This window comes from Plecotus auritus (genome assembly GCF_963455305.1).
Source record: "Plecotus auritus genome assembly, chromosome: 6".
Taxonomy (NCBI): Eukaryota; Metazoa; Chordata; class Mammalia; order Chiroptera; family Vespertilionidae; genus Plecotus; species Plecotus auritus.
This window is the reverse complement of record NC_137773.1, coordinates 136,101,566-136,127,245: the sequence shown is the minus strand read 5'-3', so window position 1 is coordinate 136,127,245 and position 25,680 is coordinate 136,101,566. Positions and strand designations below refer to the sequence as shown.

The following is a 25,680-nucleotide window of genomic DNA, read 5'->3' as shown; positions in this document are numbered from 1 at the left end:
GAGGGAAAGCCCCAGTCAGGGCTAGAGCCATGTCATGCTCATTTGTTTTCTGCCTCAGGGGAATCTTTCCCCATCAGTATAAAATAAAGGGCACTGAAACATATCCCAATAGAACATCCTCATTTTTTTCCCCATTGATTTTTAGACAGAGTGGAAGGGAACGGAAAGAGACACATCCATTGGTTGCCTCTCGCATGCACACCCCAACCAAGGGATCGGGCTTGCAATGGAGGCACATGCCCTTGACCACAATCAAACCTGGGACCCTTCAGACCCCAGGCCGGCGCTCTGTCCACCGAGCCAAACTGATTAGGGCACGTCCTCATTCTTAGGACACAGTGAGAAGAAGGCCACCTGTAAGCCAAGGAGAGAGGCTGTGGAAGAAACCAAACCTGACAACACCTAGACCTGGGACTTCCAGCCTCCAGATGGTGAGAAAATAAATTCCTGTTGTTTAAGCCACCCATTTTGCAGTATTTTGTTATGGCGGCTTTAACAAATGTGGCAACAATAACTGGTGAGCCTAAATGAAGAATATTGGTGTATTCATCAAATTACTAGACTTTTTTATAGATGTAACACTTTTTGAAATAAAAAGTTGGGAGGAAAACATACTCTAGACTAGAAGAATGAACTATGTGCCCATTTGGAGGTCATTTGGCAATATCTATCACAATATTACATGCCCAAGCCCTTCAACCTGCCACGCACTGCTAGGTATGTGTTCTATAGGTATTACTGCAACATGTGCCAAGATGTATAGGGATCTGCGCTGTAATATTATCATAACAAAAACCCATAAAGAAATCAATGCCTGGCTGGGCACATCCATCATGGCACAACGCAACATTAGGCAGTTACTAAAAACAAGGCAGGTCTGTATGGAACAATATGGAAAGATTTCCAAATTATTATTATTATTATTATTATTATTATTATTATTATTTGATTAATCACCACCCAAGGATATTTTTCCCATTAATTTTCAGAGAGAATGGAAGGGAGGGAGATGGTGGGGAGGTGGGGGACAAAGGCAGGGAGAGAGGTGGGGGGAGAAACATCGATGTGAGAGACATGCACTTCGACAGGGGCCTGGGATTCAACCTGCAACCCAGATATGTACCCTTGGCCAGGAATTGAACCCGTGACCTTTCAGTGCACAGGCCAATGCTCTATCCACTGAGCACAGCAGCTAGGGCTCCAAATTATATTAATAGCAGAATAGCATGCCCACCATGACCCTGTTCATGTCCATTTTAAAGGATATATACTTATGGTGGTATTACATGTGTTTTTTCCCCCCTAGAAGGACATGTGACTATTAATAAGGGCTATCTTTGATTAAAGGACTGGGGGGAGTACACTTTTTATGTCATTGTGAATGGCTTAAACATTCTTCCATATTCACATTGCTTTTATTTCAAAAATTCAAAAATAAAAGAGAAACCTGTTTCAGAGACTTGGCCTAATGCAGCAGAATGGGACCTGGGAGAGGCTGTGGGACTCAGGGCTGGGCTCTGGGACAAGAAAAGGAGAAGGAGAAGGGGGTGTGTATGCCGGTCGTGCTGGGGAGCAGCCTCACGGGGCACCTGAAATGGAATTCAGGGTGGATTAGGATTCTGCGCAAGAGTAGAAGTGAGGTGCCGGCGGCTCTCCATCTACCATCCCCTCTCCCCAGAATATATTAGTCTAAAATCATTTTTATTTTTTATTTAAAGGAAGAAGAAACATTAAAAGAGCTATTCCACATCTAACTTGATAGGGACAAAACAAAGAAAAATGTGTTCGCCTCTCCAGTCACATTTTATTGAGGGGCCTGCTGTCTGACAGGCCCGTTTGGCCAGAGATGAAGCAGATAAGACCCTCAGCTTCCTTACATTCTGGGGGATGGAGGAGTAAAGATGGAGCATGTCAGACTGCGACAAGTGACACTAAGGCAGAAAGGAGAGAGGAGGGCTGGGAAATGGTACCCACAGCATGGCCATGCCATCTCTGAGCCACTCTACAAGCCCTGCTGCACTGAATGTCCTTGCCAGGTGCCACCTCTGCCTGAGTGAGTCATTCTCAGTGGTGGGCTTGCTGCATCGGCTGTGACAGCTGATTCTAGCACATGCTCTCCACAGCAGTTGTAGCATTTCCCCACATCCTTGCCAGCATGTAGTATTAGTGAACCTTTTGCCTTGATAATTTGATCACTGAAAAGTCTGCCTCAGCATGGTTGCAGCGTGCACTCACCAGGGCGCTTGGGTGCCATGACACCTGCAGCCAGCCAGGTGGGGCTGGCAAGGCTCCCACCTGCCCTCCTCTCTGGCATACACCCTCGGCTCCTCCTGCTCTGGGCCCCAGCTCACACCCTACCCTGAGGGTACCAGGACATAGCGCTCACTCTTCTAGAAGTTGGTGCTGTTGGTGCCACACAACAAGATGGCAATTCTGGATTACCCAAGTCTACCTGTCGGTTCCCGCCATGCTGAGAAGGCCCACCACAACAGTGGTTCTGGTGCAGTTGCTCCAAGGGGCCCAGAGGGATGTCCCCTTCGTCTTAACAGCTCCTCCTGAGTTGCCTCTTACCCCCACACCTGGAGCTGGAGCGCTCTGAGCACGACCTGTCCTGCTTAAAACCTTCCCGTGCCCTCCCCACGGCCCTGCCTCTGGAAACACAGTTCATACTTTTTAAGTTGGAAAATAAGGTCACCCTGCCTGGCACCTCCCATCTTAGTGCTGTCACTTACTTACATTGCCCCTTTGGCTTGGAAGGACCCCCACACTTTTTCTCTTGAATTAACTCTTAGGCATCCTTCCAGTTTTAGTTCAGACAATTCTATGCTACTTTGGGATTAGCACTTCGAATGCAACACTAAGGATTTGTCTGCCTCTCCCACCAGATAATTAGTTACAGAGGCAGAGAGGAACAAAGCAGACACCTACTAAGCTGAAAAAAAAAAAGGGAGAATACACTAGAAGAACACATTAGGAAGTAAGCTCTGTAAGACCAGGGACTTCTGTTCTGTTCACCCCTATAGTCCTAGTGCCTCAAGAGTGCCTGGCTCTTAACAGGTAGCTAGGAATTCATTCAATACTGTATTTATTGAGTCCTGCCCAGGTATTTATTTTTAGTTCAATCAGTTCCATGAATTTGCACAACAGGTTCTCCCAAAGCTTAGTTTGCAAGCCCTTATTCCTGCAACAGGACTAAAGTTGCTTCGCTCTCTCTGGTTTTAGACAGTAATCTGCCAGTAAGAGTGCTAGCCCAGCCCAAACCTTTCTCCCTCTTAACCAACGACAAGGCAGGATGAATTGGCCCCTTTAGTCTCTCCCCCTCCCCCCTCCCCGCACTATATCCGGCAGTAGATGCAAGAACCAGACAATTTGGGTTTGTAGTCAAAGTGCTTGCGACCATTTTTTGGTAAAGACTTGGCTATTTTTGGACCAGAAGAAGCCGAGTGTCTAAGTTAGCCAACTTTCATCCTCCTACATGGAAGGTCTGCCAAAGACAGAGGGAAACAAGAAATAAAAGCCAAACTGTCTAGGAAATAAATATGCTTAGTTCTCCAAACACCGGCCTCCTTAGAACCACAGCTTTCCTGGGAGCAGGGCGGACCCATCTGCTGCAGATGCTCAGCGGGGGTGAGGGCGCACTGTCACCGGGAGTCTTCCACGGGGATGTTTGATGGAAAGAATGAATGGCTGACAAACACACAAGACATGCAACCTCAATAACACGGATTAAAATGCAAATTAATAATTCTTGCCCAGATTAGCAAAGACTAGCAAACATTAGATGAGGATAATGGTAACCCATAGTCCCTGGCCAAGTAAACAGGAATTTCATTTAATCTATTAGTGGGCAAAGATGTGCATGGTTTTTTCTATCAACTGATCACCTGAAAAGTTGCAATAGGTATTTTGGCAATACCTACTATGATTTTAAATGTTTATTTACTGTGACCCAGAAACTCCACCTCTAGGATTTTCTTCTGCGGTGACACATACAAATGCCCAGCAGTCTGTGTAAAAGCATGCGTTGCAGCACTGTCTATAAGAGTGGAAGATTTAAAAACCACCTATATGTCCACCAGTGGGAGAAGGGTTAAGTATAAGTTATCACACAGTAGAATTCAACTGTTAAACAAATGAGACAGCGATGGTACACATGCAATGGGTGAATTCTGTGATATAACATTATGCCTCAATAAAGCTATTTAAAACTGAGGTAAACTCTGTTTATATTGATATTAAAAAAATGCCATGTCAAATGGGAAAAAAAAGCAAGTCACCCAACAGTAATGTGTCATGTGAACCTATTTTTTAAAAATGATAAATACTTATAGAAATTTGTCGGCATTCACAATAAACTGTTAACTGTGGTTAGCGCTCTACAGAACAGAATTATAGGGAGCATTCACTAATTTATGCTATGTATTTCCACGTTTTAGTTGTTTACAAAGAGCATGTATTTTGTAGTAAGAAAAAAAGTCTAAAAAAAGATTTGGGGAAAAAAGCTTCTGCTGCTAAACACAATAATTAAAAATAACAAAATTACACTTTTGCACATTAGGTAATTAGCAGCCTTCCTCAAACCTTATTTAGAAAATTTCCTTCTGAGAGAAGAGACTCCAGCAGGCGAACTCACTAGAGATGTCACTTCAGCTCATTTAGTCCCCGTGAACCAGGGCTCAGGTCCTTGCTGTGCTAGCTATTATCTCCCTGGACAAAATGTCCTACCGTGCTCTTGTCAGCCAGGCCAGGGACTCCCCTCACACTTCATGCTCACAGGCATAGTTAAAAGAAAATGTTTATTGTATTTGTTTGTATTTGGTAGACTTCCCAGTTTCCCTGCCTTTAATAAATTAACCAATTAACCAAGCACTAATTAATCCTGGCTATGTTGAATAAAAGGCCTTTGATTGTTAAAAAAAAAAAAAAAAAAAAAAAAGGACTGCCCTTCAATGCAACCCCATGCCCAGTCAAACAGAAAAGACATGGCCCGGGAGTCTACGTTTCTCAGAGATGACATTTGCAGCCCCTGGCATGGCCGGCCCCACCACAGATGACCCTCAGCTCAGGCAGTGCAAAAACCTGTCTTGCCATGGCTCCCTGTGGTAGAGGAGGCACCCACTAGCCCAGTGGTTCTCAACCTTTCTAATGCCGCGACCCTTTAATACACTTCCTCATGTTGTGGTGACCCCCAACCATAAAATTATTTTTGTTGCTACTTCATAACTATAATTTTGCTACTGTTATGAATTGTAATGTAAAGATCTGTGTTTTCCGATGGTCTTAGGCTCCACAGCAGAGGTTCTCAACCTGTGGGTCGTGACCCACAGGTTGAGAACCGCTAGCAGGGTTGCCTAAGACCATCGGAAAACACAGATCTTTACATTACAATTCATAACAGTAGCAAAATTATAGTTATGAAGTAGCAACAAAAATAATTTTATGGTTGGGGGTCACCACAACATGAGGAAGTGTATTAAAGGGTCGCGGCATTAAAAAGGTTGAGAACCACTGCTAGCCCCTGGCACAGGGATGAGCTGCAAATCGCAGGATGCATTTTCACCCTTTGTAACCCAAGGCTCTGACATAATCCCAGCCGCTTAGGGGGATCCAAACTCGGCAGAGAACAGAACATATAACGGGTAAAGGGAAGGTTCTTGTTTTCACACCTTGAACCTGGACAGAAAGGGTGGAGATCCAGCTATATAGCCAACCACCAAGAGTTAAACACAAGCCAAAGGACTGAACACAGAATGCCAACTCACTTAACCAGGTCACTCAACTCCAAGAATTTCACTGGGAGAAAGCCCCCGATGTACCGTGTGTCATTCATAACAATGACTCCACTTGCCCTCTGACCTCCTGCAGGTCACATACCACAAGTGCCATTCCCTGGAAGAGGTAAAGGGACCACCAGCCACCTGCCTCCCTCACCCAGCAATCCTTGTGGACACTTTGGGAAGCAGTGTGAGCAAGACGGGCCAACAGGTTACTCTACCTGAATCCTCTTCACTTCCTCTACCACCTAAAACAAATATGCATAATCCATTCAGCTGAGTTCCTAGGAAGATTTCTGAGGAAGCCCAATCAGATAGGGCAGCGATTTTCAACCAGTGTGCCAAAGATTTCTTTAAAAAGATTTTTAAATTGATTTTTAGAGAGTGGGAAACATTGATGTGAAAGCAAAACACAGATTGGCTGCCTCCTTTATGCCCCGTCCCCTATCAGGATGGAGTCCACAACCCAGGCATGTGCCCTGACACGGAACTGAACTGGCAACATTTCGGTGCACGTGATGATGCCCAACCGAGCCTCACTGCCCAGGGCCAGAATTGTTAAAACATGCAATACCTGACCTTTTAGTCCGGGTCACTGACTTCTTTTCGCTTAGACTGTCAAAAAATGACAATAGCCAACACAACAATAGCCGTTTGGTGTGAATCAAAATTATACCTTTTTTAATTTTTTGGTCAGACTGGCAAAAAATGTATTTTTTGGTGTGCCTCAGAATTTTAGTTTATGTGTGCCATGAGATGAAAAATTTGAAAATGGCTGAGGTAAGGTATCATCAGGAATACTGAAAGCTCCAGGCACTCAAGATAAATCCACTCAATCAACCCAATTTTCAGATAAAGGAGTTGATCCTCAGTGCAGTCAAGGAATATGCTGAGCCTCATTCCCCATTAAACAAATTCCAGCATTGGGACCGATCAAGCTTGGCCTCTGGGTACAAAACATAAAGCTTGGGAAACACAAACCTCAATGTACAATCCACAGCATTATCGAAAGTCAAGAATAGCCCCCAAAAGAGAATTAGCTCAGAAAACTTAAATATGCATAGTTAGAAAAACAATTCAAGAACTTTATTCTACACTGAAGCTAGCTAGTAGTGTGTACAGCTACAATACACACATGGTCCAAAATGTCAAGGCTGTGGTAACAAGTCAATTAAGTCTTAATGCAGGCTAAAACTGAGGATGGCCGTTGAAATTTACCAGTGCAGGGAAGAGGCCACACCAGCTGAGGCTGGAAGAGGTCTCCTCTGACAAGCCCTGCCTGCGGTTGCTCCTGCCACAGCCAGCCTCCCTCAGCACAGCTCAGGCTCTTGAGCAACCCTGCACCTGCCTTAGGCCAGGCCACGCAGCTGGGAGCAGGAGAGGAAAGGCCCCAGTTTCCCAAGAGTGCAATATCCCTCCACTATCACCACCTCCCTCACCCCCTCCCACCGGCACTGCTCCAGGCTCTGTGCTCTTGGGCTGTCATGGCCCAGTGGCACAGTTAGTGAAGAAGGCTGGTTCCCAGGAGGGAGTAGATCCCTTTCTGATGCCACAGTCTAGAACAAACTCCCTGGACAACCCAATGAGCATTGGTAAATGTGTTGAGGGGGAGGTACGGGAGGTGAGAAACAGTAGCTAGACTGGGTAGTGGTGGGGAAAGAACAGAAGCCTGGGAGGCAGGACACACGTTCCAGTCCGGGCTCTGTCTTTGACCTGCTGGGAAGTCTCAGGCAAGCCCTTCAGTCCCTCCAGTTCCACCAGTACATGGAGTCTTGGATTAAGTTACCCGTATTTTTCTAGTTTTAATAACTGACGATATGGTGTGAACTATCCTTCCTCCATCTGCTGTGGAGGCCAGTGAGCCAAGGTGGCTTCAGTGAGCTCACATTTACTCAGCACCTACCATGCACCAGGCCAAGTACCTTATTTGTTCAATTCTCATAATAACCCATTAAGATAGGTAATCTCCTCCCTCATCCTATCTAATAAAGAGGGAATATGCTAATTGACCCTCACACCATCGCCAAGATGGCAGTGCCCACAGCCAATAAGGAGGGAATATGCTAATTGACTGCCATACCCTCAAATATGGCAGCGCCCACAGCCACAAGATGGCAGCGCCCAGTCCCCTCAGCCCTGCTGGGGTGGCAGGCGCATGGCAAGGCCGGGCGCCTGCCTCCAGAGTCCCCCAGTCCCCTCAGCCCCCCAGCCGCCCAGGGCCAGACCGAGGCACAGGCAAGCCTTGGATGGCAGCTGCCCAGCCACCCAGGGTCGGCCTGAGGTGCAGGCAAGACTCGGGTGGCAGCTGCCCAGCCGCCCAGGGCCGCCCGAGGCTCAGGTAACCAGGCCCGGCCAAGGCTTATGCTGCCAGCAGTGGCAGCAACAGAGGTGTGATGGGGCATCACCTTCCCCTGATTGCCGGGTCGCCTCCCGCCCCTGAGGGGTCCCAGACTGTGAGAGGGGGCAGGTTGGGCTGAGGGGCCCCCCTCCAGTGCATGAATTTTCATGCACCGGGCCTCTAGTTTTGAGGATAAGAAACCATCTCAGTAGAATGACGTGACCTGGGATGAAGTCACACAGCACTGGGAAAATGTGGCCTGGTGACCATGAGAGGCCAGGGCTCAAATTCGGGCAGTTAAATGCCAGAGCCCATGCACTTGACCAGTGGGCTACATCACGACTATTCTCTGGTCCTGGAACCCTAACTCCCAGGTGTAGCCCCTCTGTTCCCTTGTCCTGGAACCCTAACTCCCAGCAGTAGCCCCTCTGTTCCCCTGGAACCCTAACTCCCAGGGATAGCCCCTCTGTTCCCTGGCTCTGGATCCCTAACTCCCAGGTGTAGCCCTCTGTTCCCTGGTCCTGGAACCCTAACTCCCAGGGATAGCCCCTCTGTTCCCTGGCTCTGGATCCCTAACTCCCAGGAGTAGCCCTCTGTTCCCTGGTCCTGGATCCCTAACTCCCAGGTGTAGCCCTCTGTTCCCTGGTCCTGGAACCCTAACTCCCAGGGATAGCCCCTTTGTTCCCCCTGGAACCCTAACTCCCAGGGGAGCCTTCCCTTCGGATGACAAGCACTCATCTGCCAGGTTGTCCTGGTGCTCTCTGAAAGCACCAGACAGAAACGTCTCCACTGGATATCCAAGGGCACACACCTAAAACCAAGAGAAACTGGCTTGTTACAAAGCCTCAGAAAGAGAGCAAGGAAAGGTGGGGTTCTGAGGACTAGTTCCCTAGTATTTCAGAGGGCCTCGTTTGACCTTCTCAACAGACAAGAGCCAGTGTGCACTGTATCTTCAGAGGGAGCTGGTGGGACTGCCAAGTGCATGCTAACTGCATGTGGATGGCCAGTGTCTAGAACAGTGGTCGGCAAACCGCAGCTTGCCGCTCTGTTGACTAATGAGTTTGCCGACCACTGGTCTAGAACACCTCACGTCTACCCAGCAGAAGACTTCCTCTGGGAATGCGCTGGGGCTTCGCCTTCAAATTTATTGATGGAAGTGAATTAATAAGCACCCTCAGCAAAAAAAAATTAACAGAAGACCAGCTCTTCTCTTGATGTAAGAGTTATAAAATGGCATTTAAGACCTTTTCCCTAGCTTCTCGGCCCTGAATCAGCATGCCCTGGCCTTGCTATTGAAGTTGGCACCTAGAGTCTTCTCTTTTCGAACAATACAAGTTGTGTAACCAACCAGAATCTGAGCAGAAGAGAAGCAACAGAGTCCATTTCCTCAGTCCCAAAGCCTGGGGACCAGCTGGCAGGGCAGCAGAGGAAGCCTTAACTTTAAGTAATAACCTGACCCCAAGAAGGCTTGGGACCTTAAGTGAAGAAACCATCAGCCCCCTATGAGCTAAAACATCTGCGGTCCTCCCTGGCAGTCAGTAGGAATCCCATCCAGAGTGGTGGGCTGGGTAATTGAGGCACCTTGGGGTTCCTTTCACAGCTGTTTTTATCTCTTCTTCACAGAGAAACAGTAGGGGGTCTGTGTGAGAGGAAGAAGGGAGACAAACGAGAATTGTGAACACCGGTAGAGGAACGAGACACTGTAAATAAACCATGACCCGTGGGGCTGGGAGCACCAGGTGTCCTAGACAAGGTGGTTTGAGTCAAACTCTTCGACCGGCTATCAGGTCAGGGAGCATGCTTCTTTTGGGCTTGCTCATCAGCCAAGCTACCTGCAGGAGACTTATTAGCTAAGCATCTTACCACACCTGACACCATGTAAGAGGAGCCAGAGGCTGCACCATTGATGTGGGTGGGCAAGTATAGAATCCAAAGAAAGCGGAGTTAAAGCACTCTGCCAGGAAATGACCAATCTGAGATGAGAATCAAGCGAGTGGTGATTATGCCTAAGTACACTCTCAGGGCAGGGGAATGGCAGGTGGCTGGGAGAGACTCACCAAGAGCTCAGAGCAGTAAACAAAGACTCTATACAAAGACTCGACGTAACAAAGCTCTATACTGTATACAAGCTAGAACTTTAGCACTTCCTCTCCCGTAACATTGAGATATGAGCACTTTGGGCTGCAGTATGTTTGAGAGAGGGGAAAAAGAAGATCCATTGACTGTCCCCTTACAAAAAGGTATTGAGAATGTGCAAAAAGTAACTGTGCACGGAATAAGAGAGCTCCATTTCCATTATTAGCCCCTTTTTGACTGCCACACGTAACTCAAAGGCTCATTATACAACAAATTAGTCAACAAATTAGTCTGAAAGTTATCTTATTCTACAATCCACACTGGATAAAACTCTTGATTTACTACCAGTTAAAATACAAGCAGTGAGCAACCAGGTTGGCTTGCCACGGACAAGGCAATCCTAGGAATACAACAAACTGCCTCTTTGAGTCCCTTAAGATCGAGGAAGCAGCCGACTGCCACCTTGGATGAGATGTTCACTGGCATCGCTGAGCCTGCTTCCACCACCTTCAAAAACTCAGAAGGAATAGTGATGCTACAACCCACTCTGCAGGATTCTGGCAGTCCTGCTCACCAAGACGAAATCCAGTCAACAAGCCCTCACTTGTCTGCCCAGTATGTAGCTCTATTCTTATACCCCTTCCATGAACACTCAGCATACAAGCCTGGGTTCTCTAGTTACTGGTCCAAATGATCTGTCTTCCTAAGTAGATTGCAGACTCTTGGGGAACAAATATAAAGTCTCCTAACCTTTCCCACACTCACCTTCACTATATTAGTTATCTAACTCTGTGTAACAAATTAATCTACAATTTAGTGGCTTAAAACAATAAACATTTAGTATTGGCTTAGCTGGGTAGTTCTAGCTCATGGTATCTTGTAAGGTTGCAAACTACAAACCACCTGAGGCCTTGACTGGGGCTGGAGGACCCACTTCTGAGAAGGCTCAACACGTGGCTGTTGGCAGGAGACCTCAGCTCCTTACCACGCGTCTCTCCACAGCGAGGCCTGAGTGTCCTCAACACTGGGCAGCTGGCTCTCCCCTGAGCAAGTGATCCAAGAGGCAGCAAACAAGAGAGCACGCCCGAGACAAAAGCTGCAGCCTTTTAAATAACTTAATCACTTTTAAATAACCATTACTTCTGCCACATTCTGCTGGGCACATAGACTAACCCTGAGCCACATGGGAGAGGTGTGCTTCAATTTGTGAGGCTTCTGTTGTTACATTTTCAAACTCACTAATCAATTCTTCTGTAGAGTTTAATTTTGTTAAGTCCATCCAGTGCATTTTTCTTTTTAAAAATTTATATTGTTATTGATTTCAGAGAGGAAGATAGAGGGACGAAGAGAAAGAAACATCAATGATGAGAGAGACTCATTGATTGGCTGCCTCCTACATGCCCCCCACTGGAGATTGAGCCCATAAGCCAGGCATGTGCCTTCATGGGGAATTGAACCGTGACCTCCTGGTTCATAGGTTGCCGCTCAACCATTGAGTCATGCTGGCTGGGCAATCCAGTGAATTTTTCAGAAATTGTATTTTCAGTTAAAGACATTCTACTTGGTTCACTTTTACAACTTCCATTGTACTCCCCATTATGCTCCAAGTTTTCTTTAAAACCTTCAGCATACTTATTGTAACTGTTGTAAAGTCTTGTATGGTGTTTCTATTATCTCTGTAACTTCTCAGCCTATTTATATTGACTGACTTTTCTCCTGATTATAGGCCACAATTGCCTGCGTCTTCACATGTCTAAAAATTTTTTATTAGAAACTATACATTATAATTACTACATTAAGTACTTGAATTTTGTCTTCCTTTAATTAGTATCAAGTTTGTTTTTGTAAGCACTTGTTTGTAGAGCAGCTTGACCGTTTCAAAGGTTTTTTTCCCCTTTCTTTTTAAAGTCAATTTTGATGTATAACATATACCAGACGTACAGTTCATTGAGTTTTGAGAAATGCGTACACTTATATAACCCTCACTACATACAAGATATAATTTTTTCACCCCAAAAATTTCTCGCATGTCCCTCTGAAATTGGTCCCATCACTACCACCCCAAGGAAACCACTAGAGATTAGATTTCCTATTTCCAGAATTTCATATAAATGGAGTAATATACTACTAGTATGTATGCTTTTTATCTGGATTCTTTTGCTCAGCATATTCAACCACTTCGTTGTATGTATTAGTAGTTCATTGCTTTTTCTTGCTGATGGATATACTACCATTTGTTTACCCATTCATGTGTACATGGACATTTGGATTGTTTCTAGATGGGGAAATTATGAATAAGGTTGCTATTTATGTACAAGTCCTCTTGTAGCCTTGTTTTCTTGTCTCTTCGGTAAATATCTAGGGGTGACATTCTGGGCTGTATGGTAGGCATACTCTTCTTTATAAGAAAATTTCAGTTTTTCAAAGTGGTCATACCATTTTTAAATTTCTGCTAGCAATGTATAAGAATGCCAAAGTTCACATCTCTTCAATTCTTGGTATTGTCAGTCTTTTTCATTTTAGCCATTCTTGGAACATACAGCCCGCAGGCCATGTAAGGCCCACAAAATCATTTGGTCTGGCCCTGCCAAGGCATTAGGGGTGAGTTAGTTAAATGTCTGACCAAATATAGCAGGCACATTTTTAAGTTGATAATTTTGTATGGCCCTTGAATTATGTTATAAATATCTAATAGCCCTTGGCAGAAAAAAGGTTCCCCGCCCCTGTTGCAGGCATACAGCAGTATCCAATCATTGCTTAATTTGCATTTCCCTACTGACTAATAATATCGCACATCTTTTCATAGGCTTATTGGCCATATGTACATCTTCTTTAGAGAAATGTCTATGCAGATCCTCTGCCTGTGCTTAAGTTGTATTGTCTTTTTATTGAGTTTTAAGCATTCTCTACATATTCTTGATGTAAGTGCTTTGTCAAATATTCATATTCCAAATATTTTTTTCCCAGTCTGTGGCTTTACAGCATTTTTTGAAGCCTAGAAATGCTTAATTAATTATAATTCTCACCCAAGGACATGCATTGATTTTAGAGAGAGAGGAAGGGAGGGAAGAAAAGAGGGAGAGAGAAACACATGGATATAAGAGTCCCACACATGCCCTTACTGGGCATCAAACTCACAATCTGGGTATATGCCCTGACCAGGAATTTAACCTGTGACCTTTCGGTGTTTGGGATGATGCTCCAACTGAGCCACACCAACCAGGTCAGAAATGCTTAATTTAGATAAAGTCTAATTTATCTTTTTTAAAAAATGGTTCAAGCTTTTTGTGTCCTAAGAAATCTTTGCCTATCCCAAGGTCACAAAGCTTTTCTCCTATATTTTCTTCTAGAAGTGTTATAGTTTTCACTTCTACATCTAGCTCTGTGATATATCTCTTCTCAATTTTTGTGTATGGTATCAAGACTTGTTTTTAAGCTATGTACCCTTCCCTCTGGGGCTATATGAGGCATGATTCTTTTGAGGTGTCTACTGAATGCCTCAGTGTTCAACAAAGTCACTCACTCTACCTGGAAGGAAAATCATCTCCCAGTCCTAGAAATAGTTCAGCTTAGAGCTTCCCAGCAGCTGTTCTCTGCTTTGCCTAAGTTCTACCCTATGCGCACAGATTAATGCTTGGGAAAAGACTTGAGGAGACCCCTAAAAGCAAATGTCTAGAGCTTTTCTTCTATGTCGCTCTTTTTCCTCCATGTTGAACCTGAAAATTCCATTGCCTTGGCTTCCTCAACTTCATCTTCTCAACTCAGCAAGGCTGCTGGCTCTGCTGGGTTCCTCCTCGCGGCTCCTCCAGCAGAAAGTTGGGGAGAAGACTATAGGGCTCACCTCATGATTTTCATGCCCTCGGGGATCACTGTCCTGGCTGCCTGGTGCCCAGTGTCTGCAGATAGTTGTTTCGTGTATTTTGTTTTGTTTTCTGGTTGCTTACAGAAGAAGGACACGTTCTATATGGGTGACTCCTTTATCAACCAAAGCCTCCTCCTCCAAGCTGAACAGGCGCAAATATTAAATGTATCTATCTATGCAGGATAGGGTCCTCTGATTCAACAACAAGCCCTCATTTGATTTCAACCTCAAAACGAAAAGCCTTTGGCTTTTTTCTTCCCGTTCCACCTTATCATGCCTAAAAAATGACTGCGATGTCACTCTCAGTGGAAAGCCAAGCAGGTGAGGAACAACAGGAACCAAATGGTGAACTTCACATGCAGAAGACACAGGAAGCCAGCAGCCAGAGAAGCAGTGTCCCTGTGTCAGAGCTGTGGTGCCCACTGCTCACGGCGGGCAGAGCAGGGGACGCCCCGGCTTCAGAGTGAGATCACCAGGTCTGAGTCCCAGTATTCCACTGAGTGGCTGCCACAACCTTAGACAATTCATGTAACCAGTCCGTGCCTCAGTTCCCCCAGGTATGCAATAGGATAACTGGAGTGCCCACCTCACGTGGCTAACGTGAGAAATAAAGAGTTAGCATCTGTAAGGCACTTACAGGGCTTGGCACATACTGAGCACTCTACAAATGCGACCTGGTACTGTCACAAGACCAAAAACTGGCCAAAGCACCTTCAGCCAAAGCACCTTCAGAGCCTGTAGCTCTGACCTCCCACCAGGGAAGGCATTCCAAGGAAGACTGAAAACAGACCCTCCATCTACATAGTCTCAAAATATCTCCTCACAAGTTATTTATTAATCACAAAGGGAAAAACTGTAACGTCACAGTGTCGAGGCCTAGAGGAAAGAGAACCTCAGCAATACTGGGATAATTCAAGATTGGGGCCTCCAGTTCCAACACACCGAGGAGGTCACAGCATCGCTTACGCAGCATCCCTGCCAAAAACACAACCTGAACGCAATCACAAGAAAACATCCGACAAACCCAATCTGAGATATTCTACAAAATCACTGATCCATACTCTTCAAAAGCGTCAAGGCTGAGAAATATACAGAAAGTCTGAAAAATCGTTCCAGACTAAAGGAGACTAAAGAGATGTGGCAACCGAATGCAACGTACAACCCTGGACCAGGATAAAATAGCTGTGAAGACAGTCTTTGGGCAATGGATGACGTCTGAACATAGCCTGCGGATTGATAACATGTTAACGTTAAGTATCCTGAGTTTTGATAGCTGTACTGTGGTTATAAAAGAGAACACCTGTGTCCTTAGAAACTGCAGGCCGAACTATTTAGTGATGAGAAAGGAAAGATCCCAGTCTACCCCCCTCTCCTAAGTGTTATTGCTCCCTTTATGCTCACCCTCCCGGTGGAGAGCACCTGCCACTTTGGGCTTGAGCACTCCGCCAGGGCCCAGGCATGTGCCAGCACCAGGCTGGCAGACAAGCAGACCAGGCCCGACGAGGAGCAGTGACACACAGAGGCCTAACCTGTACAGTACAGACTGTCCATCCTGTTGACTTCAAAGGAGAATGTATTTGGTCATGAAGGAAAGTTTCTTGGAAGAAGGGAGGATGTGGCTAGGGAAGGAGGAAAGGGAAAGGCATTTAAGGGAAAGAGCGATGCGGGTAAGGGAGGAGGCAGGATGGGGTTCGGCAGGTGCCGGGGCTGGGAGAAGAGCAGCCCTGGGGCATCTTGCTGCATCCCAGTGTCTGATCACAAGGCTACTCCCCCTGGCCCAGGCTACAGGGCAGACCGTGGTGACTGCAGTGTCCACAGCAGCAGTCACCAACTGGTGGTCCATGAGGTCCGAAAAGTTGGAGACTGCTAGCCATACCACAGAAAGAGCTCAGAAAAGGAGGATGGGCAGGTCCAGGAGTCTGGCAGTTGGGCAAGATGCCAGAAGGCCTCGTCAGTCCCAGGCAAAGGACCCACCACATAACACCACTGGCAGCTCCAGCAGTGGGAGCGAGGGCTGAGAAGCTCACTGCTGTGATTCAGTGGTTCACATGCTATGAACACCTTCAGACAGCACTGCCCCCGCACACCCCTCCTTGCCCTCATGCCTCATATCACCACAAACTGAGGCTCTTGATGGAAAAAAACACATTCATGTAAGTCTCCCTGCATCAAACTCCTGGGGCCATGGGCGGGGCCAGCAGTGGAAATGGCAGACCTGAAACTTTCCTGTCTGCTGCCTCAGAAACCCAGCAGCAAACCCGGCCAGAGAGGAGCAGCCGCACCTGTAAGGCACTCCTCAGGTGAGCTCCAAGTAAGTCCCCTGCACACGTCGCTCCTCCCTGTGTACACGCAGCACTGGCAGCTTTGCTCGCTGGACAATCTGCAAATATTTTAGCTCCAAACTCACTACCCCAAACAGAAACCTGCTTGCATGCTCCAGTGCCACGTCGGTCAGGATGTTCGTTCACATTGTGTGAGGGTCTGGGCAAGAGATGTGGTGGGCGCTGTGACTGCCCACCTGTTCCTGCAGGATGTCTGTGTCATTTAACCCAGGAATTGGCACTACTTCATCTCCCACATCACTGTTCATGCTATTAATGAAAATGTCTTCTAAGAAAATGGAAAAGCCCGTGAAGAACAGTGATGAGCTTAGAACAGCCCACAGACACTAGAACAAAAGCTAGGTGTGGGGACATTTTGAGAAAGGTGGACCAGTAAAAACATAGTGCTGGCCCTGCATGTGTCCCAACCTGCTGTGCATACAACTTTGTTCACGAAAGAAAGATATAAAGAAAAAGCATGATAGCTCTTGGCACCTGGCATTGGCTAATACTTGACACCGAGTCTTTAGAAGACATTTTTTGTTGTTGTTGTTAATCCTTAATGGAAAATACTTTTCCACTGATTTTTTAGAGAGAGTGGCAGGGAGGGGGAGTAATAGAGAGAGAGAGAAAGACAGAGAGAAACATTGATGTGAGAGAAACACATCGATTGGTTGCTTCCTGCATGTGCCCTGGCCAGGGCCAGGGATCGAGTCTGCAACCGAGGTACGTGCCCTTGACCGAAATTGAACCCAAGACCCTTTAGTCCACGGGCTGACGCTCTGTCCACTGAGCCAAACTGGCTAGGGCCAAATTTATTCTTTTTTTAATATATCCTTATTGATTTCAGAGAGGAAGGGAGAGGGAAGAGATAGAAATATCAATGATGAGGGAGAATCATGGATCGGCTGCCTCCTTCACGCCCCCTACTGGGGATTGAGCCTGCAACCCGGGCATGCACCCTTGACCAGAATCAAACCCCAGACCCGTCAGTCCACAGGCTGACGCTCTATCTACTGAGCCAAACCAGCTAGGGCCAAATTTATATGTTTAATGCTATCAATAGCCATAAAACAGCCTGAAGCTTTTTGGATGTAAAAAAGAATTATTAAGAAAGAAAACTGAAATTATTCAAGTAGGAAAAAAATGAGCCCAGGGCTACAGAGTAACCAGAAAGTACACCTGGAAAGGGGAGCAAAAAGGCAGGTGGAGTAGGGGAGGTGGCTAAGCACGTGTGGAGTCTGAGGGACCTGGCTTACATGTCAGCTCTGCACCTACTAACCAGCACTTTGTCCTAGATGCTTCACCTGCTCACTGTCCTTGTTTGTAAAATAAAAATAACCCCTCCTTCCAGGATCCTGTGAAGTACATCAAGCGCTGAGCACAAGTGCCCGCACATGGGGACTAGGTCAAGAGCAAGCTGCAGGAAAGAAGCTGGCTGTAGCGGCCAGTGCACCACCTGCTACCAAGGGACCTGGTAGCCAATAACACCAGGGACTCGGACACAGGTTCATCAGCTGTAAGTGGCCTGCCCCAGTCCACCAACAGCCCTCTCACGGCCCAAGGGAGCCTCTGTAGGTGGAAACACCAGGACTGGGTGAAGAAAGGAGATCATTACACCAACTAAAGCCACCAGATGTGGGTACATGCTAACTGGGAATTCACAATCACTGTGCTGCTGCCATAAAGTTTTTACTATCATGCAGCCTATGAAAAGAGGGCTAAAGGGAAAGGTGCTATGCAAACAAGATGAAAAGGGAATGTTTAACCTAATTCAGAAAACAAGCTACTCAAGCACTCGTGAAATGTTCTTCAACAGAACTCCTGAATGCAAATATTGTAAAAATGCAGATGATGGCATCAGCCCCCAACCTCTGCCCCGTGGGAGGGCCTCACGTGCCTGACAGGGATCCAGCTTCCTTACAGACATTCTTTCCAATCTCCACATTCCCAGAAAAAGCCTTATCCTCCTCGGGCTGGGGAGGGAACTGAAGCTTCGAGAAATGGGTAGGTTGCCCAAGGGCACTGCAGGGCAGAAGCAGAAATGGAAGGCAGGTCAGACAGGTTCCAGAGCCAGGGATCCTGCTATTCATAACCACCTATAAAACGCTGTCCACACGACTTCACCTTCATGTAAACATGATACTAATTGCAAAGAATTTTAAACAGATCATTAAAGCAGCAGAGGTTTGATAGGCCCCTATAGGCAACACTGAACAGGCAGGTATTTAAAAGGCTAAAAATGCATTTCCTTAAATTATTCTACAATTCAAACAACTTTCTCTTGCCCTGATTTTATTCCAAATTAATGAAATTTTATTATAAAGGAGCAGATCACCATTATAAATAAATGCTACCAGATAAATCAGCATTTAGAAAACCTGAAAAGTTCTAAACATTAAGACGCCTAAGCAGCTACCCTGCTTTCCCTGTGGGCACAATCCCAGCCTGGGACAGGAAACGGGTGTTCTCCCTTTGCCTTGGCTGGCACTCTGGAAGGAGGAAAGGCTGCCGACATTTAGGGAGTGTGTTTGGGGTTTAGGCCCAGAGACAGGTGCCTTCACTCATGAGCTCCAATTCAGCCATCACTAGTTTTCATTATCTTACCAGGAGGAGGTGGACAGGGAGGAGAAATTTACTGGGGGACAGGATATTCGCAGGATCTCAAAGCATCTACCACAGAGATAATTTATTACCTGCAAAGAGGAAAATGTACCTTGACAAGGGAGAGACCTAGAGCCCTCCCCCCTCAGCTCAGTAATTGACCTTATTATCAGTGGGACCACCTGATGTCACCTGCCTCCTGGTGTGATGCACTATGAAGCACACAGCGCCACTTATGGAGCGTTCTGACTGTAAGAAAGGTTGTGTGAATCTCATAGCTCCTCCAGACCAAACTCAGGAAACACAGGGGTCAGCAAACAGCTCAAACACCTCACAAAGGAAACGCCAGACAACTGGCCAGGATTCTTCAAAAAGGCAATGCCATTGAAAAAAGCGTGTGTGCGTGTATGTAAGTGTGGATTCTTCTAGAGTAAGTGACTTAAGAAGCAATGTGAGGACCTTGATTGGATCATAGTTCTTGAAAATTCCAGAGACCTGGGACATTTGGGAAGTAGGAATATGGACTGGGTATTAGATGATAGAGTGAAGTTATTTATTTTCTTATGTGTGATCATGAGCCTGTGGTGATGTAGAAGACTGCCTTTATTCTTAGGAGACTCAACTAAAGTGCTTAGGAGTAAAGTGTGATGCCAAAAGAAAGCATACAGAGATAAAGTAAATGTGGCAAAATGTGAACAATTTCTGAATCCAGGTGAAGGGCAGACCGCTGTTCACTCTATTACTGACCGTCTTCCCCATATGTTGGACATTTTTAAAAATAAAAACTGGGATAGGGTGGGAAGAGGTGATCCCAGGAAAGGTTGTCCCAACCTCAGTGTGTGTGTACAGAACACACAGGGAGTCCAGTTCACAATGTGAGAAAACACTAGGGTCTATTTGAGATTAAGATTTCAAAGCTGGGCCCACTGTTCTGTGATGTTACTTTGAGCTTCAGGGAAAAAAGCTACCATTTCTCAATGCCAGCAGTGTTTCTGTAAAACCCTGTCACCTTCTCCCAGCTGGCTCGTCCCCATGTCTGTAACATGGAAATAGGCAGGATGCTTTATCCAAGCCCTCAAAATGCTTGTTTTATGAGAAACCAATTCTGTCTACACTTCAGCCCAGAACTCTGACTGGACACAGTGAAGGCGGCCTGAGTTTGCTTTTGCACTCACACATCCTGACAGCAAACATCCCCAAAAGCCAACACACACACACCCTGGCCAGTCCTGACCTCTGGTTGCCAGCAGGCCTACTGCCCTCCCTGTATTGGACAGTCTGCTGGACTCCGGGGCTCTCAGCTCCATTTTGCTGTGAGTCTAGTCTGAGTGACTCCATCGAGTCACAGACTAGAGACAAAGCCACCAAAACAGGAGGAACTGTTGGGCAGGCAGCTCATGACAAAGCCCCTTGTTTAAAGCATTACTTTCTACTTAGACAGCAGTACCTTTCAGGGGCATCCCAGAAAGCGCAGTGTGGGAAGACCCGGAATAAGCTTGCCTCTGAGTCTGTTCCACTTTCCTAGCTGGAGCCTCTGGAAGGCTCACCAACTCAACAAGGTGATGCTGACACTGGGACATGTCCGCGGACAGCAGCCTGTCATACGTAGTCTGTATGTTTAGGGACCTTGAAGAATCGGCTACATATAGCACCTGGCACACCAACTCTCAACCACCTGGTCTGGACCAGGACCATCTGAAAACCCCCGGTGAGCCAAGCAAGCACCAGGATGAGAAATCCTTGTGAGAATCAAAATCCTCACCCAAGACGTTAATATATATGAGAACTCTTCCTCTAGGACAAAATCCTATAGAATAAAAATCACAGCAACTTGTAAATAGAGAAAAAAGTGATTTTTCTGGGTAGAAAAGAAACATAAAGAGTGGTCTGAGGCATCACGGAAATCAGGATGCAGAGTGATGTCTGGCAGAGAAGTGGGTCCACTTTATAGAACGGAGCTGGTCCAACAGGGAACCGGAACAGTACCTGCCCCCAGAACTGGGGGAAATGTCCGAGAAGAGAAGCACTGAGCCCACTGCCTGGGGGACGAAAGCACGGGAAGGGAAAAGACTATGACTCCACAGAAGCAGGGACAGTTAATTCAAACTGTGCAGGAGAGAAGAATGCTTGAAGAAGATAACAATGGAACTGAAGAAGGGTGCCGTGGCCTCATCTTAACAAGACCTCCCTCAGGGTCTGCAGAGTGGACACTCTTGTCATGGGAGCCTGGCCCTTCTGAGGAAGCGACGCTGGGACTAGAAGACTAAAAGCTCAAACAAAGCCAAACAGCTCACAGGGGTACTTCCTTGAGACCATCTCCACCCCCTTTCCTTTCCCCAGCCAAGTCATTCCAAATGTAAAGCAGCCCCTCAGATTTCCTCCTCTTCCCAGTGCAAAACTGTAGAGCCCCACAGTTATACTTCACCAGAACCAAGTTTAAGAGGGAAGAAAGGACCTTCCCTGACTGGGTCCCTATCCGTGGGGTTCTCCTTGGCCTGCTGTCTGCTTCTAGGGCGACTAAGACGCTGGCTCTCACCTCCATTTCTGTGTCCAGGGCAGACACAGCTTCAGCCTTTCCAATTCTTCTCCCCATCACTCCTACTCATCATTGTCCCAGGACCTACCACGCATTTCCACACGCTCCCTCTACGCCTAGCCTTACACTAACCAAGAGGCCCCTTTCTAGTCCGGTCTCTGCATGCACCACAGTGGGATCTGCACAAAGATTAAGTAAAGCAGTGAGTGTGTCCCTGAAGACTCGCAGGGCCAGCACCATCACTCTGCACACATTCAAACCGGTACACTTCTCAGCTTCGAGGAACTCTGCCCTGTCATAATCACATTTCCCTCCCTGAATCACAAGTATCAAACCCCAGGGGTTAAGTCAGGCCATCAGCATCAATCAAAGGCACAAAAATTAGCCAGAGCTAAGCTAAGAAATCTTGGGTTAGAGAACAAAATAGCAGCCATGCCATGCCTGCAGTTTCCTTAGACTTAGAGAGAAAGGAGGGCCAGCTGGAGGAGCGAGGCGGGAGGGGAGTGAGGACCCACACACAATGTCGTGAAAACACACACAAGCACCCAAGTCAGCAGCTGATTTTGGCTCTGTTGTCACAAATTACTACTGTGGGAACAAGTGGGTATTTGTTCAGCAAGGAAAATAGCAAGGCAAGTAGAGACTAAAATGAAAACGTGGCAAACATATACACTTGGGCACTTGTTACAAGATTTATCAAGGCCAGGCAACCAGGAGAAAGTGGTGTGCAAGAACAGTCTCTTCAGAGATACCTAAAGCCTGGGAGAATTCACCCAAATAAGCCCCATGTTACAAACAAGCGAAGTGGCTACTCCTCCAGCCACTGGACCTAACAAGACACATGCATACTGCTACAGGATCCCTCTGGGTGCTGAGGGAGTATTTTCTGCAGGAACTTCCCACCCTGAGCACAGTGGGGAAGTTATGAGAACAAGTCATTTGAAATTAATGCCTCTATCTGGGTAGTTATAACCCTTCCCCCAAAATGCAATCGCAGGGACACTCCTAGGCCTACAAGCCAACGGAAGCTTCTTGTTACTTTAATAAAGGGAAGGATGTGCACTAAGAAAATACCCGCCTCACATCCCCCCCGCCCCCCCCCCCCCCACACACACACACACCGGGCAGCACACATGACAGCGGGGTGGAAAATCTAGTTTTCCAGTTTTCCAGAAGGGCTGTCTGGGGCTTTTTCTCCATCATGAAACTCTCAGGGATGGGCCCCTGGTGACTTCGTACAGGGATTCGGGGACCTCCCAGACCCTCTGTGCCTCCTTCTCCATTAAGCCACTAGGTTGCCCAAGTCTCATGAAAAGGAAAGAAATTTGAAATATAAATAATAAAAGTGGGCTGGGAAAGGGAAGAGCCAAGGGAGGCTTGCAACTTAATTAGGAAAGTTTGGGGCAGAGATGGCACAGGTGCGCCTGTTTGGAAGAAAGGAAAGGAAATGTGCAGAAGGGAGTCTGGGTGGGTCCTGCCCCTATCAAAACAGAAAATAAACCCGAGAAAGCAGTTCCGGGGTGGGAGGAGGTGGAGGGGAGGAGGTAGCACTGGGAATGCAATGCCCAGCTAACAAATCAGGTTACTGCTGAGTAGCGGGATTTAAATACGAACGGGAGATAGCAATCTTTTGAGTGTAAGTGCAGGAAAGAAGCTCAGTATCAAACTGGGGATTTAAAGATGCGGGTTCAAAGTGCGGAGGGGAGGCTAAGAACAGCCTCCGAGAGGGGCATGGCCCCAGGCGGAAAGTGGTTAGCCTTAATTCGTGGTGACCAGGTGGGAGGGGAGCGAGTTTTAGGCGGGTATCTCAGGAGAGGTGTGTGCGGGTGGTAGGAGAGGAGCAGGGGGACCCGTGGCTACAGGCGGCACAGATAGAACCTGGGGCTCCTGACCCGGGTCCTGGGAATGCCCGGGCTGGGCTCAAAGGGCGCAGGCACCTCCGCCCAAGGGCCCGGGTCCCCAGGCCTGAACTCTTCATACAGGAGGGTCCCCGCGGAGGGGCCTTGGCCCGCGACTCGGGGTGCAGGGCCTCAGGAGGGGCGGGGGTCCCGGACTCACGCATCAACGTGCTGAAGGCCACGACGCCGAGCAGCCCCTGCAGGAAGATGCCGAAACTGTGCATGAGCGCGCCGCTCTCGCAGCGGCCCGCCCCGGACGCGGCGGTGGAGGACCCGCCCGGCAGCCCGCGACTCGCATTCCCCGCAGGGCCCTGCATGACGGAGCCGGCGGAGGAGCGGGGTCGCCGCGGTCCGCACAGCCACGCTGCCTGCGGAGACCGCGCCGCGAGCCCGAGCCCGGAGCCCGGAGCCCGGAGTCCAAGCCGGCACCTCCGCCCCGCCGCCGACTCAGCACCGCGCGTAACCCGACGTCTGAGATCGCAGCGCCCGATTGGCCCGGCGCGGCGTGGGGCGGGCCTCGGCCGCTGGGGCTCTCCCCTCGAGGGGCGGGGCTCCGGCCGGGGCGAGAGGCGGGGTCGTGAGTTCGGGTCACAGGTAGGACCAGGTGAGCCGGGTGAGCAAACTCTGGAGTGGGAAAGCGGCCCTGGGATCACCAGCTCCAAGTCAGATGGTCTGTGACTAAATTATTTTTCCCTCCAAGATAAATCCTTCATATACTGCAGAATTTATTAAAAATACTCCTGGAGTCCACCCTCAGATTCCGAGTCAGTAGTTCTGAGACAGGGCCGAATCATCTGCATTTTTTGGAGCAGCCTGGATTATTCTGAAGCTCGTTGTTGAGGAAAACAACCTACGGCTCAGCATGGAGGCATATGCCTTCCTATGCGTCCTTCTACTTTCCTCGTTAATACCGGTGTCACTTTCTTCTTTTTCTCTGCTAAATGTAATTTAAATTGTCATTTCAATTCAATCGCCTTCACTTAGAAATATACAAGGTTTATACTGAAAATATGTGATTATGTCTCTACCTGTTTTATATTGAACAGGATTCATAGAAGAAAGTCAACTCGTATTTGCCAGGGTCTCCAACACCTCTCTTCACACTTACACATTTCCTCCCACCTAACCCTTTCTGACTCTTTGGAACCTGCCCTCTACCTAGAACAGGGCCTCTAGTCCACATTCCCTTATCTACCCTCTCAACCCCTGCTGGCGTCTCTCCGGGCATCTCTTGTTGGTGCTGTAGAGTTCCTGACCTTCCTGCTGCATCTACTTAATGCCAGTGCACACATGGTGTTATTCCAGTAGACACTGGGCTCCATTTGTAGGACGATAAATACCCTATCTAGGGAAATTTTCCCTAAAAGATAGCCACCAAGAAATGCTAATTACACGAGTTCAATGCCATACAAAAGCTTTCTTGGTTAACTGAAATATTAACCTCATTATCCAGAGAACAAAAATGCTAATTGCTCCGCCTGGTGCCAATTCTCCAGCCTTCTTACAATGCACTTTCACACCTGTGTGCCTTTCCGTGGTATTCCCGCTGCATGGAATTACTGCTCCTTTTCCCTGCTCCATGAACTGCTACTTACGCTTCGAGGCCTGCCTGACCTCCCTGTCCCCACTGCGCTTCCACATGCCCTTGTGTGTGCTGCTCCACTGGAACTTGTCACACTGCCAAATTAGGCACAGTCACAGCTGAGTGTGAGCCTCCCGTGGGCAGGAACTGGTTTTTATTCACCCTTGAGTCCAACATAGTGCCTGGCACAGAGAACATGCAACAGAATGCTTTTTAAATTAAACTGAATTTTAATTTATAAAATTTAAAACTCTCCACAAGTATTGACCATGGGAAAATACAGGAAACCAGGTGAAGAAAATAAATAGGTAAGGGAAATTCGCATTACTGTCTTTAAGTCTAAGAAGGTCTCTTATGGAGATGCTCAACAGTTAACAGTCCATGTTGAGAGAGAACCAAACAAGAGGATGTGTACTTGAAGCAGAAGAGACTGTGGTTGGGCATAAGGAGACTCTTGATTGCTTGAAGACACAAACAGCTCAAGGAAAATTGTACACAGAGCTGAAAAATGAAGTTTTTGACAAAGCACTGCTCTGCACATCCAGAGGCGGAGGAATCCTTAAGGCCTGTTTGCTGCTGCACCAAAGCAATGGAGTGGAACAAGAAGCATCTTCAGAGATCAGGAGCAGAGTGCCCAGTGCCGGGAGCAGTCACTATGAGGGCAAACTGCTCTTCCTACCTTTCCTGAA

The 25,680-nt window shown here is 47.3% G+C and overlaps 1 protein-coding gene across 1 annotated transcript in view; it reads right to left on the bottom strand.

The window, feature by feature from the left end:
• The window catches only part of LOC308252026 (store-operated calcium entry regulator STIMATE), a 46,669-nt gene extending 22,852 nt beyond the window's left edge, over positions 1-23,817 (bottom strand). Inside the window, exon 1 of the mRNA XM_080675891.1 lies at positions 23,570-23,817. Within this exon, the coding sequence (XP_080532017.1) occupies positions 23,570-23,726 (157 nt within the window). The 5' untranslated portion in view covers positions 23,727-23,817. The remainder of the gene's footprint in view (positions 1-23,569) is intronic.
• Between the last annotated feature and the right edge of the window lie 1,863 nt (positions 23,818-25,680).